General features: G+C 42.1%; 1 protein-coding gene across 6 annotated transcripts in view; it reads right to left on the bottom strand.

Annotated features, from left to right (window-relative positions):
- Window positions 1-13,845, bottom strand: part of sncaip (synuclein, alpha interacting protein) — a 140,753-nt gene that overhangs the window by 21,559 nt on the left and 105,349 nt on the right. For all 6 annotated transcript variants that reach the window (XM_067983023.1, XM_067983022.1, XM_067983028.1 and 3 more), the window contains 2 exons: window positions 11,810-11,923; window positions 1,277-1,402 (listed from right to left, as the gene is read on the bottom strand). In XM_067983023.1, coding sequence (XP_067839124.1) covers window positions 1,277-1,402; window positions 11,810-11,923 — 240 coding nt within the window. The remainder of the gene's footprint in view (window positions 1-1,276; window positions 1,403-11,809; window positions 11,924-13,845) is intronic.

Raw genomic sequence — 13,845 nt, 5'->3', positions numbered from 1 at the left:
GAGTGGGTGGAGTGTGTCAGTTGCCTGCCTGTCGTGAGGCACAAACCATTTTGATTTACATATTACAAGTAGCCTCCCACCTGAAGGTGGTAGGCACTCCGATCGCCTATCTCTGGACCCTACTCAAGATGGCCAGCGCACCAGTATAAACGGGGTAGTAATTGACCTGACAACATTTTCAGGCCGTTACCACCCTGTTTACACCAGGCAGAGCAAGTTAAAATCAGCCCTCAAGTGTCAGGAACAAACACTTCCACATCAGGTACAGCTTGGCTCGATGCACACTCCACTCCAGCCCAAAAATTGGAGAAGATTTCCTCTGTGCGATATTGTAATGAAATGATTACACAGAATGGGTTTATAAACACATTTATAACTTTGTTAGACATAGTGCAAATCTTTCCCATATTTCTGAACCCCAACCACAAGCAAGCTATACCCAACAACAACTTGAATTTATATAGCGCCATTAACATAGTAAAATGTCCCAGGGCACTTCACAGGAGCATAATCAGACAAAAATTTACAACCTGCCAAAGAAGGAGTCATTACGACAGGTGACCAAGGCTTGGTAAAAGAGGTAGGTTTTAAGGAGCATTTTAAAGGAAGAGAGAGGGAGAGTGTGGTGGGGTTTGGCGAGGAAATTCCAGAGGTTAGGGCCTAGACAGCCAAAGGCACGCCTGCCAATGGTCGTGTGAAAGAAGGGTAGGGTGCACAAGAGGCCAGAATTGGAGGAATGCAGAGTTCTCAGAGTTGAATGGCTGGAGGAGGTTATAGAGTTAGGGAGGGGTGAGGCCATGGAGGGATTTGAACACAAGGATGAGAATTTTAAAATTGAGGCGTTGGTGGACCGGGAGCCAATGTGGGTAAGTGAGCACGGGGTGATGGGTGAACTGGACTTTGTGCGAGTTAGGATATGGGCAGCAGTCTGACATCTGCATTTCCCACATCCTGTAATATGGCCAATTTAAAGACATTTTGGGCTTGATTTTTGGCAATTTTATGCTGTAGGTCAGAAGCCATGAGGGATTGCATTGAGACTACCCAAAGTCATTTCATGTAGGGCACTTACAGCTGGCAGAAAGAAGATTTTTATGCCATTGATCTTGGGATCCCAAGATCCTACAGTGAAAGGACCTCATTCTGACACCTTCAAATTTTTTACTTAAGATACAAGTAAACAAAATAATGTGTGGAAAATGTGCATCTCTTACTCAAGTCACTACCAAAAAGAACTCTGGCAAAACAGTGTTTATTATAAATCAGTGAACCATACCTGAAGGCAACTCAGATGACCATGTTGGGTAGCAACATGAGCTGCTGTATTTCCATACTGATCAACCTCATCCAAAGATATTCCTTGTTCCTGCATATATTGTAGAAGCCATAAAAGAACTTTTTCCTAGGAAAAAGACCATTTTAGCAATTTTGGAATACAAGCTAGAAATTCCAATGACCACAATACCAGATCCACCCCTGAAGAATATCAAATATTTCAGCTGTGAAAGTGGCATATTTTCCATACAGACATAAAATGTGAATCAATGTATACTGAATGGCTTAATCTTCAAAATGAAATTCTGCCATAGTATTAGCATACTAAGTTAATGTAAAATGCATTTTCAATTATACTGCAAAACCACTGGAATAGCACAAAAAACCAATGTTTGGGCAGTTTTGGGGTACCAATAATTAAGGACTTCAGTAATCATACTTGAAAGGTTTGCATCACATATTTTTAAAAAAGATTTAACTTGCATCTGATGAGAGGAAGATACTAATAAGTTAGATTAAGTGCAATGAAGTCTATCTTTTTGTAGATAAATTAGCTTCTTGGTTCATGATGTGTGCAAATATAGTTTTAAGTTTACTGAATATCAAAAAAGAATCAATAATCTTAAGAAGCAAAGTTTCTTTTCATAGATGGTGAAAATGTAAGGCAACTTAGGGAACAGGGAGTCAATCAAAATTGGAGAGGACAGGGTAATGGTTCATTGGTAAATACGGCTTAGTATGGGATAGGATGCACAAGTCGGAGCTGTGAGCAAGTTGAAGTTTGCATAGTATAGAGCTCAAGAGGCTGGCAAGTAGAGCATTGTAGAAGTTGAGCGCAGAGCTTAGAAAAGTGTAGATAAGAACTTCAACATCACTGGATGTGAGGTAGTAAAAGAAGCAATGGATGTTATGAAAGTGGAAATGATCAGTCTTGATCATTTTTATACATTTCTAGATATTTGACAAGAAGTCAGGTGACTGGTTAAACGATAAGGAGCACGATTTTAGCATGGAGCCGGGAAGGGAGCGAGGAGATAATCAGACGTGAAACCCGGAAGTAAAGTTGGCGGGTCGCAATTTGCGATCGCAACCTATTTGAGGGCAATAAATTTTACTTCCGGGTTTCGCATCTGGCAGACAGCCTGATTGACAGCCAGGCTGGCTGTCGGGCGGGAACTGGAGAGGAGGGAGAGAGAGATCGCGGCCTGGGAGGTGATTGGGTCTCCAGAAGATCTGAGGTCGGGAGGGGCTCTCGCCCATCCTGGGGGGCGGGGGGGGGGGGGGGGGGGGAATGTCGGCCAATCGCAATAGGTAAGTTTGTTTTGCCTGGATGAAGCACTCCTGCTCCTCCTGGCCCACAAGCAGTACAATAAAGGCACTCACCCCGTGGATCCAGCCCTTCTCGCCTGCTTTCGCCTGACGAGAATTGGAAGTGATGGGAAACCCATGCAGGTACGGTTAAATTCATTTTACCTTTTTAATACACAAAAAATTAAGTGCCTCAACTATCGCAATAACGTACATTGCCGCTTTAACAAGCTGCCCGCCAGCATTAAGTGGGGATGGGACCTCCAGGTTTCGGATGGCCACGTGCATCCAAACACACCTGGGTTAACCCCGAAAGTGGACGTGTTGGAGCCGGGTTGTGGTCCCACTTCAAAAAAAAACTTGTAATTTTGACCTCCCACCCACCCCCAACACACCCGTTCTTTGGGGCTAAAATTACCCCCAAGAAGTCTAGAATTAGTGTTAAACTAAACAGATAGATTGAAATTTGACTTGACAATAGAAAGCAGAGGATGACAATGTGGACAAGACCATGTCTGAAAAGCAGTTGCTTGTGGACTTCCACAGTGGTCTGTCTTGGATCCCCAAAGTTACTTGTAAAAATTTTAAACAATTTGAAGAAACTACCACTAATTATACTGCTAAATTTTCTGAGGATTCCAAACTATTGGTCAAGTGCAGGGAAGAATGAAAGCATTTACATTGCCCTGAAAAAAATGAAATAAGTAAGCAGGTGAAATTAATATGACTTATAAGATAATGCAAATTGGAACAGAAAACATGAATCAGATACTTTATTACTAACCAAATGACGGTATGATTGCTGACCATTCACTTCAAACATCCACCTGATGCAAAGCTGTTATCAATAAAACTAATCAAATACTGGGCTGCATCTTGTGAGCATTTCATTATAAACAGTTTATTTTAACATTTTATAATTCATCATGCTACATGTTGAAAATTATGTACAATTTTTGCAACAATAGCCTTGAAAGAATATGAATGCATTGGAAAGGGTTCAGAAAGGATGATTCTGGATCTGAAAACTAAGGCATGAGCTGTGATAATAGAATTTAAAATGCTTGCATTGGAATAAAGATAAAAGAAGGGACACAATGCAGATCTTTAAAATACTCAAGACATGGATAATGTGGACATGTACAGATTATTTAATTTGAACTGTGTTGCACTTACATATTCAACTTTGGAATCAATTAGAAACCTCAAGCAATGCAAGAATATTTTTCCTTCACAACAACAACTTATATTTATATAGCCCCTTTAACGTAGTAAAACGTCCCAAGGCACTTCACAGGAGCATTATCAAACAAAATTTGACACCGAGCCACATAAGGAGGCATTAGGACAGGTGACCAAAAGCTTGGTCGAAGTGGTAGGTTTTAAGGAGCATCTTTAAAGGAGAGAATTTTAAAATCGAGGTGTTGCCGGACCGGGACCCAATGTAGATCAGAGAGCACAGGGGTGATGGGTGAATGGGACTTGATACGAGTTAGGATACGGGCAGCAGAGTTTTGGAAGAGCTCAAGTTTACAGAAGGTGCAAAGTGGGAGGTTGGCCAGGAGAGCATCGGAATAGTTGAGTTTAGAGGTACCAAAAGCATGGATGAGAGTTTCAGCAGATGAGCTGAAGCAGGGGCGGAGACGGGCAATGTTAAGGTGTGATGTTTTACTCATTAAAAAATAGTTAAAGCCACACTGATTAGCTCTTAGAAGGACTTGTGGTTAAGAACATAATTGCACGTTATAAGGATAGATTTGAGAACAATGGAAGCTATCAAAGACTATCACATATCCCTATACTTAAGATCTTGATTGGTATGATATAAAATGTTATTTGCAGTCAAAGCTGAATATTTTAGATTGCGACATGAGTTTGAAATTTTAAGGATTGAATCCATAATCCTGTGTGCCAGGAAAGCAGGTGGCACAGAGGGGGCAGAGAATTGGGACAGGAACCCCCGCACCAAATTCTTTTTGGACTGCAGTCCCTTGCTCTATTTGTGATCTGGTGCTTGTGTCAATTTCCTGCACGACCCTCATTAAAGTCTCAAATTTAATGCAAAAATATTTAAATGAACACCAAGCACAATTCCTGGTATGTGTGTGCTTGCTCTTTTTTTCCCCATTGAGAGCCCATTTGGAAAAAGTAATCAAAAAGGCTAATGGAAGATTGGCCTTTATCTCAAGAGGACTGGAATACAAAGGGGAGGAAGTGAAGCTCCAGTTGTACAGAACCTTGGTCAGACCCCATCTGGAGTACTACATTCAGTTTTGGGCACTGCACCTCAGGAAAGATAAATTCATCCGAATGATACCGATGCTTAAAGGGTTAAATTATGAGTACAGGTTGCATAAACTTGGCTTCTATTCCCTCGAGTTTAGAAGGTTGAGGGGTGATCTAATTGAGATGTTTAAAATGATAAAGGGATTCGATAGGGTAGATACAGAGAAATTATTTTCTCTGGTGGGGAATCCAGAGCAAGAGGACATAATCTTAAAATTAGAGCTAGGTCATTTAGGAGTAAAATCAGGAAGCACTTTTTCACACAAAGGGTAGTGGAAATCTGGAACTCCCACCCCCCTCCCCCAACCTCAAAATGCTGGGTCAATTGAAATTTTCAAGACTGAAATCGACAGATTTTTATTAGATAAGGGTATCAAGGGATAAATGGAGTTGAGGTACAGATCAGCTATGATCTAATAGAATGACAGAACAAGCTCAAGGGGCTGAATAAGTTACTCCCGTTCCTGTGGGAGTAAAAGGTCCAGTGCAGGAGCTCTTAAACAATTTTTAAAAATAACATTCTTAATAGCTGAGTATATTGTTATATTTTTCCATATTTCTAAAATTACAGTATTAATTTTTGGGGGGAAATTTGACTGTCAACTTATTTCTCATTCATTAATATAAGCTTCTTTGTAAAGCACCTCAATTTCATGGTAGAAGTGGTAACATATGCATACAGAAGAGATCAACAGGTCCCAGACTATTTGAAAATCTTGGTATACTTAATTGCAAATGACTCAGGACAATTATCTCAGTTTACAAAAAAGAAAAATACTGCAGATGTTGGAAATCCGAAATAAAACAGAAAATGCTGGAAACATTCAGCAGGTCAGGTGGCATCTGTGGGGAGAGGAAAGTGGGGTTAACATTTCAGTTCGATTACTTTCTCTCAGATCATCGATCTGAAATGTTAACCCCTCTCTCCATAGGTGCTGCCAGACCTGCTGAATGTTTCCAGCATTTTCTGTTTTGCCTCAGTTTACTAAGTCAGCAAGACAAAGTTTTATCATTGGCAAGATGGGCACCTGCAGCTGTCTTGCAATATTGAACTTGGCATCGTCAATAGTTAGCAAGATCACAGCTGCCTTCAATTGTTGTGCCTATGGCTCATTCCCATTTAGCATGGCAAAACCAGGTACTGTGCTGCCCATATGTGCATAAAAAAGGTAGGTGATGGATAGGTTAGCATGGTCAGTACATTTATCTCTTTTTCTACTGAAATCCATGATACACTCGGAGCGGAGCTACAGGCGGGAGCGGACCTGGGAGAGAACGCAGGACTCTCAGCACTCCTAAAGGCCCAGGCTCGAAGGCCTACCTACACTCAGAGCGGAGCTACAGGCTTCATCCCAGCAGAGAGGCAATCGGTGAAAAAACAAGGAGTGACAGGACAGCAGGTAGGTGATTGGCTGGTGAGTATCAGATTTTTTTTGAGTTAGAGAATTGGGTAAAATTGAATTAAAAGCTAGAAGCATAAAACTACTGGTAGCTCATTAAAATTAAAAACTTAAACTACTTAACTAGAGTAACAAAACCAAAAATAAATGTATTTAAGGCTTAATTTGTTATTGCTTGGTTTAAGTTAATCTAATAAATGAAGGCATGGCAGGGCAGCTCAGACCCGTGGAATGCATGACCTGTGCCATGTGGGAACTAGAGGACGCTTCCAGTGTCTTGGACAACTACATGTGCAGGAATTGTCATCAGCTGGTGGAGCTCGAGGTCCGGGTTTCGGACCTTGAGCAGCAGCTGGCGTCACTGCAGTGCATCCGCGAGGCTGAGAGTTTTGTGGACAGCACGTTTCAGGAGGTGGTCACCCCGCAGATTAAGAGAGTGCAGGCAGGGAGGGAATGGGTGACTACCAGACAGACAAGGATGACCAGGCTGGTAGTGCAGGAGTCCCCTGAGGGCATCTCACTTTCCAATCAGTATTCAGTTCTGGGTACTGGTGGGGGAAGAGGGTTCCTCTGGGGAGTGCAACCAGATCCAAGACCAGAGCACCATGGGTGGCTCAGCTGTACGAGGGGGAGAGGAAAAAGGTCGAGAGAGCAATTGTGATAGGGGATTCTATAGTTAGGGGAGCGGACAGGCGTTTCTGCAGCCGCAAACGTGATTCCAGGATGGTATGTTGCCTCCCTGGTGCCAGGGTCATGGATGTTACTGAGTGGCTGCAGAACATTCTGAAGGGGGAGGGTGAACAGCCAGAGGCTGTGCTTGCAGGACCTCATCCCTCTTTTTACCTATATCGGTACCAACGACATAGGTAAAAAGAGGGATGAGGTCCTGCAAGCAGAATATAAGGAGTTAGGAAATAAGTTAAAAAGCAAGACATCTCAGGATTACTCCCAGTGCCACGTGCTAGTGAGTATAGGAATAGGAAAATAGACCAGATGAATGCGTGGCTGGAGGGTTGGTGCAGGAGGGAGGGATTTAGATTCCTGAGGAATTGGGACCGATTCTGGCGAAGGTGGGAACTGTACAAGCCGGACGGGTTGCACCTCAACAGATCCGGGACTGATATCCTCACAGGGGGGGGTTTGCTACTGCCGTTGGGGAGGGTTTAAACTTAGAGTGGCGGGGGATGGGAACCTGAGCGGAGAGTCAGAAGAGAATAAAGTTGAAAGCAGCAAGCGAAGGCAGAACCCAGGGGAAATTTACAATACAAATAGTAGTTCAAGAGCAAGTGAAAGGGAAAAGCGTAGAGCAGCAGCAAGAGTGTGTACTTTAGGCACTACAGATAAAGTGAAAACGAGAAGGTGTAAAGCGATTAACCCAGCATCAAAGCCGAAGGACAGGCTAGGGGGTGTGGCCCAACTAAGAGTTCTATATACAAACGCATGGAATATAAGGAATAAATTAAATGAACTACAGGCACAAATTCAAACTGGAGGCTATGACATGATAGCTATTACTGAGACATGGCTGCAGGATGGTCAGGATTGGGAACTAAATATACCGGGTTATAAGGTCTACAGGAGAGATAGGGAAAATGGAAGAGGGGTTGGAGTAGCCTTAGTGATTAGAGATGAAATCACTTCAATGGTAAAGGAGGATATAACGAGAGGTAAGCAGCCAACAGAGGCCTTATGGGTTGAATTGAGAAATAGGAAAGGATCTAAGACTATTGTGGGAATTGTGTATAGGACCCCTGGCAGCAGCTCTGAAGTGCTAGATTGTATAAATGCAGAGATTAGACAAGCGTGTAACAAAGGCATAGTGGTCTTAATAGGGGACTTTAAGCATAACATAGATTGGGAAAAGCAGACTAGCGACAGTCAGAAAGGTAGTGAAATTCTTGAGTGTGTCCGGGATAGTTTTCTACAGCAGTATGTCCAAGGGGGCAAGCCATACTAGATTTATTAATGAGTAATGAACCAGATTTAGTTAACAGCTTAACTGTGCATGAACATCTATCCAATAGCGATCATAACATGATCGAGTTCAAGGTAGTGTTTGAAAGGGAAAAAAGTGAATCAGCAGCTAAGATTCTAGACTTGGGTAAGGCCGACTTCAATGGGATGAGACAGAGACTGTCCACAGTAAACTGGGCAAATCTGTTAATGGGTAAAACGACTGATGATCAGTGGCAATCGTTTAAAGAAACATTTAATGTGATACAGAATCGGTTTATACCCGAGGGGCAAGAACTCTACTTGCCAAAAAAAACAGCCATGGACAACTAAAGAGGTAAGGGACAGTATAAGACATAAGGAAAGGGCATACAAAAAGGCAAAAAATGGCACAGATCCTGGCGAATGGGAAAGATACAAAGATCAACAAAGGGTCACAAAACAGACAGTAAGAGCTACAAAAAGAGTGTATGAAAAGAAACTTGCAAGGGATATCAAAACCAATATGAAGAATTTTTATAGTTTATATTAGGAAAAAGAGGGTGGTCAGGAGCAGTGTTGGCCCCTTACAAACTGAAAGTGGGGATATTGTCACTGACAACAGGGAAATGGCAGACATGTTGAATAATTACTTTGCGCCAGTATTTACAGTAGAAAAAGAGGATAGCATGCCGGAAATCCCAAGAAAACTAATATTGAATCGGGGACAGGGATTCAATAAAATTAACATAAGTAAAACAACAGTAATGAAGAAAATAATAGCTCTAAAGAGTGACAAATCCTCAGGACCAGATGGTTTCCATCCCATGGTTCTAAAGGAAGTAAGTGAGCACATTGCAGTTGCCCTAACTATAATCTTTCAAAGTTCTCCAGATTCAGGAACCGTCCCTCTAGATTGGAAAATTGCACATGTCACTCCGCTTTTTAAGAAAGGAAAGAGAGGGAAACCAGGGAATTATAGACCAGTTAGCCTAACATCTGTTGTGGGGAAATTGCTGGCGTCTATAATTAAGAATAGGGTGACTGAACACCTCAAAAATTTGCAGTTGATCAGAGAGAGCCAGCATGGATTTGTGACAGTTAGGTCGTGCCTGACAAACCTGATTGAATTTTTTGAAAAGGTGACTGAAGTAATGGACAGGGGAATGTCAATGGATGTTATTTATATGGACTTCCAGAAGGCATTTGATAAGGTCCCACACAAGAGACTGTTAGCTAAGATAGAAGCCCATGGAATCGAGGGAAAAGTACGGACTTGGTTAGGAAGTTGCCTGAGCGAAAGGCGACAGAGAGTCGGGATAATGGGTAGGTACTCACATTGGCAGGATGTGACTAGTGGAGTCCCGCAGGGATCTGTCTTGGGGCCTCAATTATTCACAATATTTATTAACGACTTAGATGAAGGCATAGAAAGTCTCATATCTAAGTTTGCTGATGACACAAAGACTGGTGGGCATTGTAAGCAGTGTGGATGAAAACATTAAATTACAAAGGGATATTGATAGATTAGGTGAATGGGCAAAACTGTGGCAAATGGAATTCAATGTAGGCAAATGTGAGGTCATCAACTTTGGATCAAAAAAGGATAGAACAAGGTACTTTCTAAATGGTAAAAAGTTAAAAACAGTGGATGTCCAAAGGGACTTAGGGGTTGAGGTACATAGATCATTGAAGTGTCATGAACAGGTGCAGAAAATAATCAATAAGGCTAATGGAATGCTGGCCTTTATATCTAGAGGACTAGAGTACAAGGGGGCAGAAGTTATGCTGCAGCTTTACAAAACCCTGGTTAGACCGTACCTGGAGTACTGTGAGCAGTTCTGGGCACCGCACCTTCGGAAGGACATATTGGCCTTTGAGGGAGTGCAGCGTAGGTTTACTAGAATGATGCCCGGACTTCAAGGGTTAAGTTACGAGGAGAGATTACACAAATTGGAGTTGTATTCTCTGGAGTTTCGAAGGCTAAGGGGTGATCTGATCGAAGTTTATAAGATATTAAGGGGAACAGGTAGGGTGGATAGAGAGAAACTATTTCCGCTGGTTGGGGATTCTAGGAGTAGGGGGCACAGTCTAAAAACTAGAGACAGGCCTTTCAGAAGTGAGATTAGAAAACATTTCTACACACAAAGGGTGGTAGAAGTTTGGAACTCTCTTCCGCAAATGGCAATTGATGCTAGCTCAATTGCTAATTTTAAATCTGAGATAGATAGCTTTTTGGCAACCAAAGGTATTAAGGGATATGGGTCAAAGGCAGGTATATGGAGTTAGATCACAGATCAGCCATGATTTTATCATATGGTGGAGTGGGCTCGAGGGGCTGAATGGCCTACTCCTGTTCCTATGTTCCAATGTCACCACATTGGTGCAAGGGGTCACTGATTGCTGCCATGTGTCCAACCTGAAGCTTTTGGCAATATGACTGCGTGGTAAGACTTATATTGTATGTTGCATCTGGATGATGTGCTCTGCTGAGCTAGATCACTACAGTTGTATGAAGGCTTGGCACAGATGAGCAATAAACATGGATCAGATTTATAGGCTACTCTTTATGGCATGTGCCATCTACCTGGTACATGGTATTAACCTTGCCAGACTGATTAAAAAAAGTGTACCATCTTCACCCAGATCTGCTTTTAGGTACTGCAGGCATGTTGCTCTGGGCAGGGTGTCCTGGAGTGCCAGAGAAAGCTTCCTCTTGCAACAGCATATTCACTTTGCAGCCAGCAAACTGGGGATTAGTAGCTGTGCCACTCTGTCACTTGCCAATAAGTTCAATTTTATCCCTCAACCTTGGAGTTGCCTTCATTTTCCTTTTGGCCTATTTCTTTCCCTCTCCCAATACAGCCTTTGCAAATGATGATAACGATTAAAAAACTATTTCAGACTTACTAAGGGCTGAAATAATTTTGCTGCCCTCAAACAGCTACTCATCTGTAAGTGGCCTCATGCCTTTAATTCTGAGCTGTAGTCCTTTAAGGGGTGCATGGTCCCAATTTGGTGTTGGTCCCAGCACAAAGTTGAATCTACAAAGGGTGCATTTTAAAATTATTTAGCTGCCCCCAATGAATCTGTCAAGTTCAGCATGCCATCTCATTAGTGCAGGTAGACATAGGATGTCTATGATTGCAGATAAATTTGCCCACTATCAGGAACATGTCCCTAAGTTCCCTTATCTTTTGTACAGGAGAGGGAGGGGGAGTAGTCAACAGAAGTTTCGATTTTAGCTTGGAAGCTTTGCCTGTTATTCACCTCTCTGGGGAGGTTAAGTAATGAAGAGCCACCGAAATTTCCATGGTCTGTGGAAAGGGTCAGGCTCCAAAAGGCCAAATAATCTTTTGTTTCATATTTATTATCTTTTGCTATTACAGGCCTATCAATAGCTTTATTCTGAAAGCTTCCCTATGGCATAAACACATTAATACTTTTTGCTGCTGCAGGGTACTTAGGTAGGAGTAAAGATAAAAGTTGGGAAAATTATTCATTCATGTAAAATATATGTATAACCCAACCTATGATGATAAGATCGCTAATGGTATGAAACAAACATGAATGATTACATTCTATTTCCTGTATAGGCTTAGACTTACCTGTCCATAGCACGCTGCATAATGTATAAGGGCAGGGTAACCGTCTGAAGGGCTCAGCTCAGCAATGGCTTCAGTCTCACTCATCAGCCAACGCAGGCATTCAAGCTGTCCTTCCTGTGGTCACACAACCAATGAAAGAGATTAGTTTTTCACTTTTAAACATTCTGTAGATATACAATATTTTTTCTGCAACTAAAGACATGTGGCAGCTCTAAAATTAATTTCAATACAAGAAATGCTGTTACATTAGCAAAAGTCCCTTAGCATAACTGAATTTAGATTTTTGTTGATGCTCAGGACTTATGGCCTTAGAGGCTCTAACATTGGTGCACTTGCAAATTACTTCAAGGAATGGAGGGATATAGCTTATGGTTTTCTCCACCCCACACTAATGGAAGAGAATATTTGGAGTCTGCTTTTTTAAAAAAAAATGTATTTGCTCCTTCTCAAATCATCTTACTGTGCCAAACATCTTTCCTGGCCAAAAAGGTGCCCTGCTTAGCCTCTACCAGTGTATGGACAAGTAACAGGGTGACCATTGGGCTGAGTACAAGATTATACAGAAGCGCGACAAAAAGAGGTTAGTCATGCCAAGAGAATATTGGAAAGGGACATGGCAGCAGATGCAAAACATAAAACCAAAATATACTTCCAGTATTCTAACAGTAACGAAATAGTCAGAAGACCCTAAGGAACCCAAAATAGAGTTGAAATAAGAGGATGAACAGCAGATAGTTAACATGCTAAATGATTACTGCTTCGAAGTTTTCACCAGGGAGGGAAAAGTCAATGTACCATCCGACATCAAAGATACATGGTATGCAGTGTAAGATTTTGGCATTAGCAAAGCTAAGGTTCAAGATCGATTCAGGAGATTGACAAACAATAAGTTCTCTAAGAGGTATGAAATATACCACAGAATGTGTAGGGAGACATGGAGAGATTTGTGAAGAACTGAGGGGGTTGAGGTTCCAATAGGGTGGAAACAGGCAAGTGTATTTCTCATTCAAAAAAGGGGCTATAGCCACACCTAGCAAATGCAGACCCATTAATCTGGCCTCAATAATTAGAAAACTAATGGACTCAATAATCATGAATAATAGAAGGGCATCAAACACAGTTTAAGAGAAAGACTAGACCTTGTCTCACCAACCTGAGACATTTTTGATGGGGTGGAATTATTTGGCAGTGTACCTTGACTTCCAAAAGGCATAACATCCTCCTTTTCTGACCAAGATAAATAGATATCAAAGTAAGGCATGGAAATAGATTACTAACTGGCCAAATGGAAAACACCAGAGGGTAGCTGCAAGAGGTGATAGGATCATAGAAAAATATACAGCACAGAAGGAGGCCATTTAGCCCATCGTGTCCGCGGCCAGCCGACAATGAGCCACCCAGCCTAATCCCACTTTCCAGCACTTGGTCCATAGCCTTGTAGGTCACGGCACTTCAGGTGCACATCCAGATACTTTTTAAAATGAGTTGAGGGTTTCTGCCTCTACCACCCTTTCAGGCAGTGAGTTCCAGATCCCTACCCTCTGGGTGAAAAAGTTTCCTCCTCACCTCCCCTCTAATCCTTCTACCAATCACTTTAAATCTATGCCCCCTGGTTATTGACCTCTCTGCTAAGGGAAATAGGTCCTTCCTATCCACTCTATCAAGGCCCCTCATAATTTTGTACACCTCAATTAAATCACCTCTCAGCCACGCCTGTTCCAGAGAACAACCCCAGCCTGTCCAATCTTTCCTCATAGCTAAAATGCTCATAAATCTCCTCTGTACCTTCTCTAGTGCAATTACAACCTTCCTGTAATGTGGTGACCAGAACTGTACATAGTACTCAAGCTATGGCCTAACTAGTGTTTTATACAGTTCTAGCATAAACTCCCTGCTCTTATATTCTATGCCTCGGCTAATAAAGGAAAGTATTCCATATTCTCACCCAGCTTCTGCATCTGTTCTGCTACCTTCAGGGATCTGTGGACATGCACTCCAAAGTCCCTCACTTCCTCTACACCTTTCAGTGTCCTCCC

Source organism: Heptranchias perlo, chromosome 4 (genome assembly GCF_035084215.1).
Source record: "Heptranchias perlo isolate sHepPer1 chromosome 4, sHepPer1.hap1, whole genome shotgun sequence".
In the NCBI taxonomy this organism is placed as follows: domain Eukaryota; kingdom Metazoa; phylum Chordata; class Chondrichthyes; order Hexanchiformes; family Hexanchidae; genus Heptranchias; species Heptranchias perlo.
Note: the sequence above shows the minus strand (reverse complement) of the source record. Positions and strands in the feature narration are given on the sequence as shown.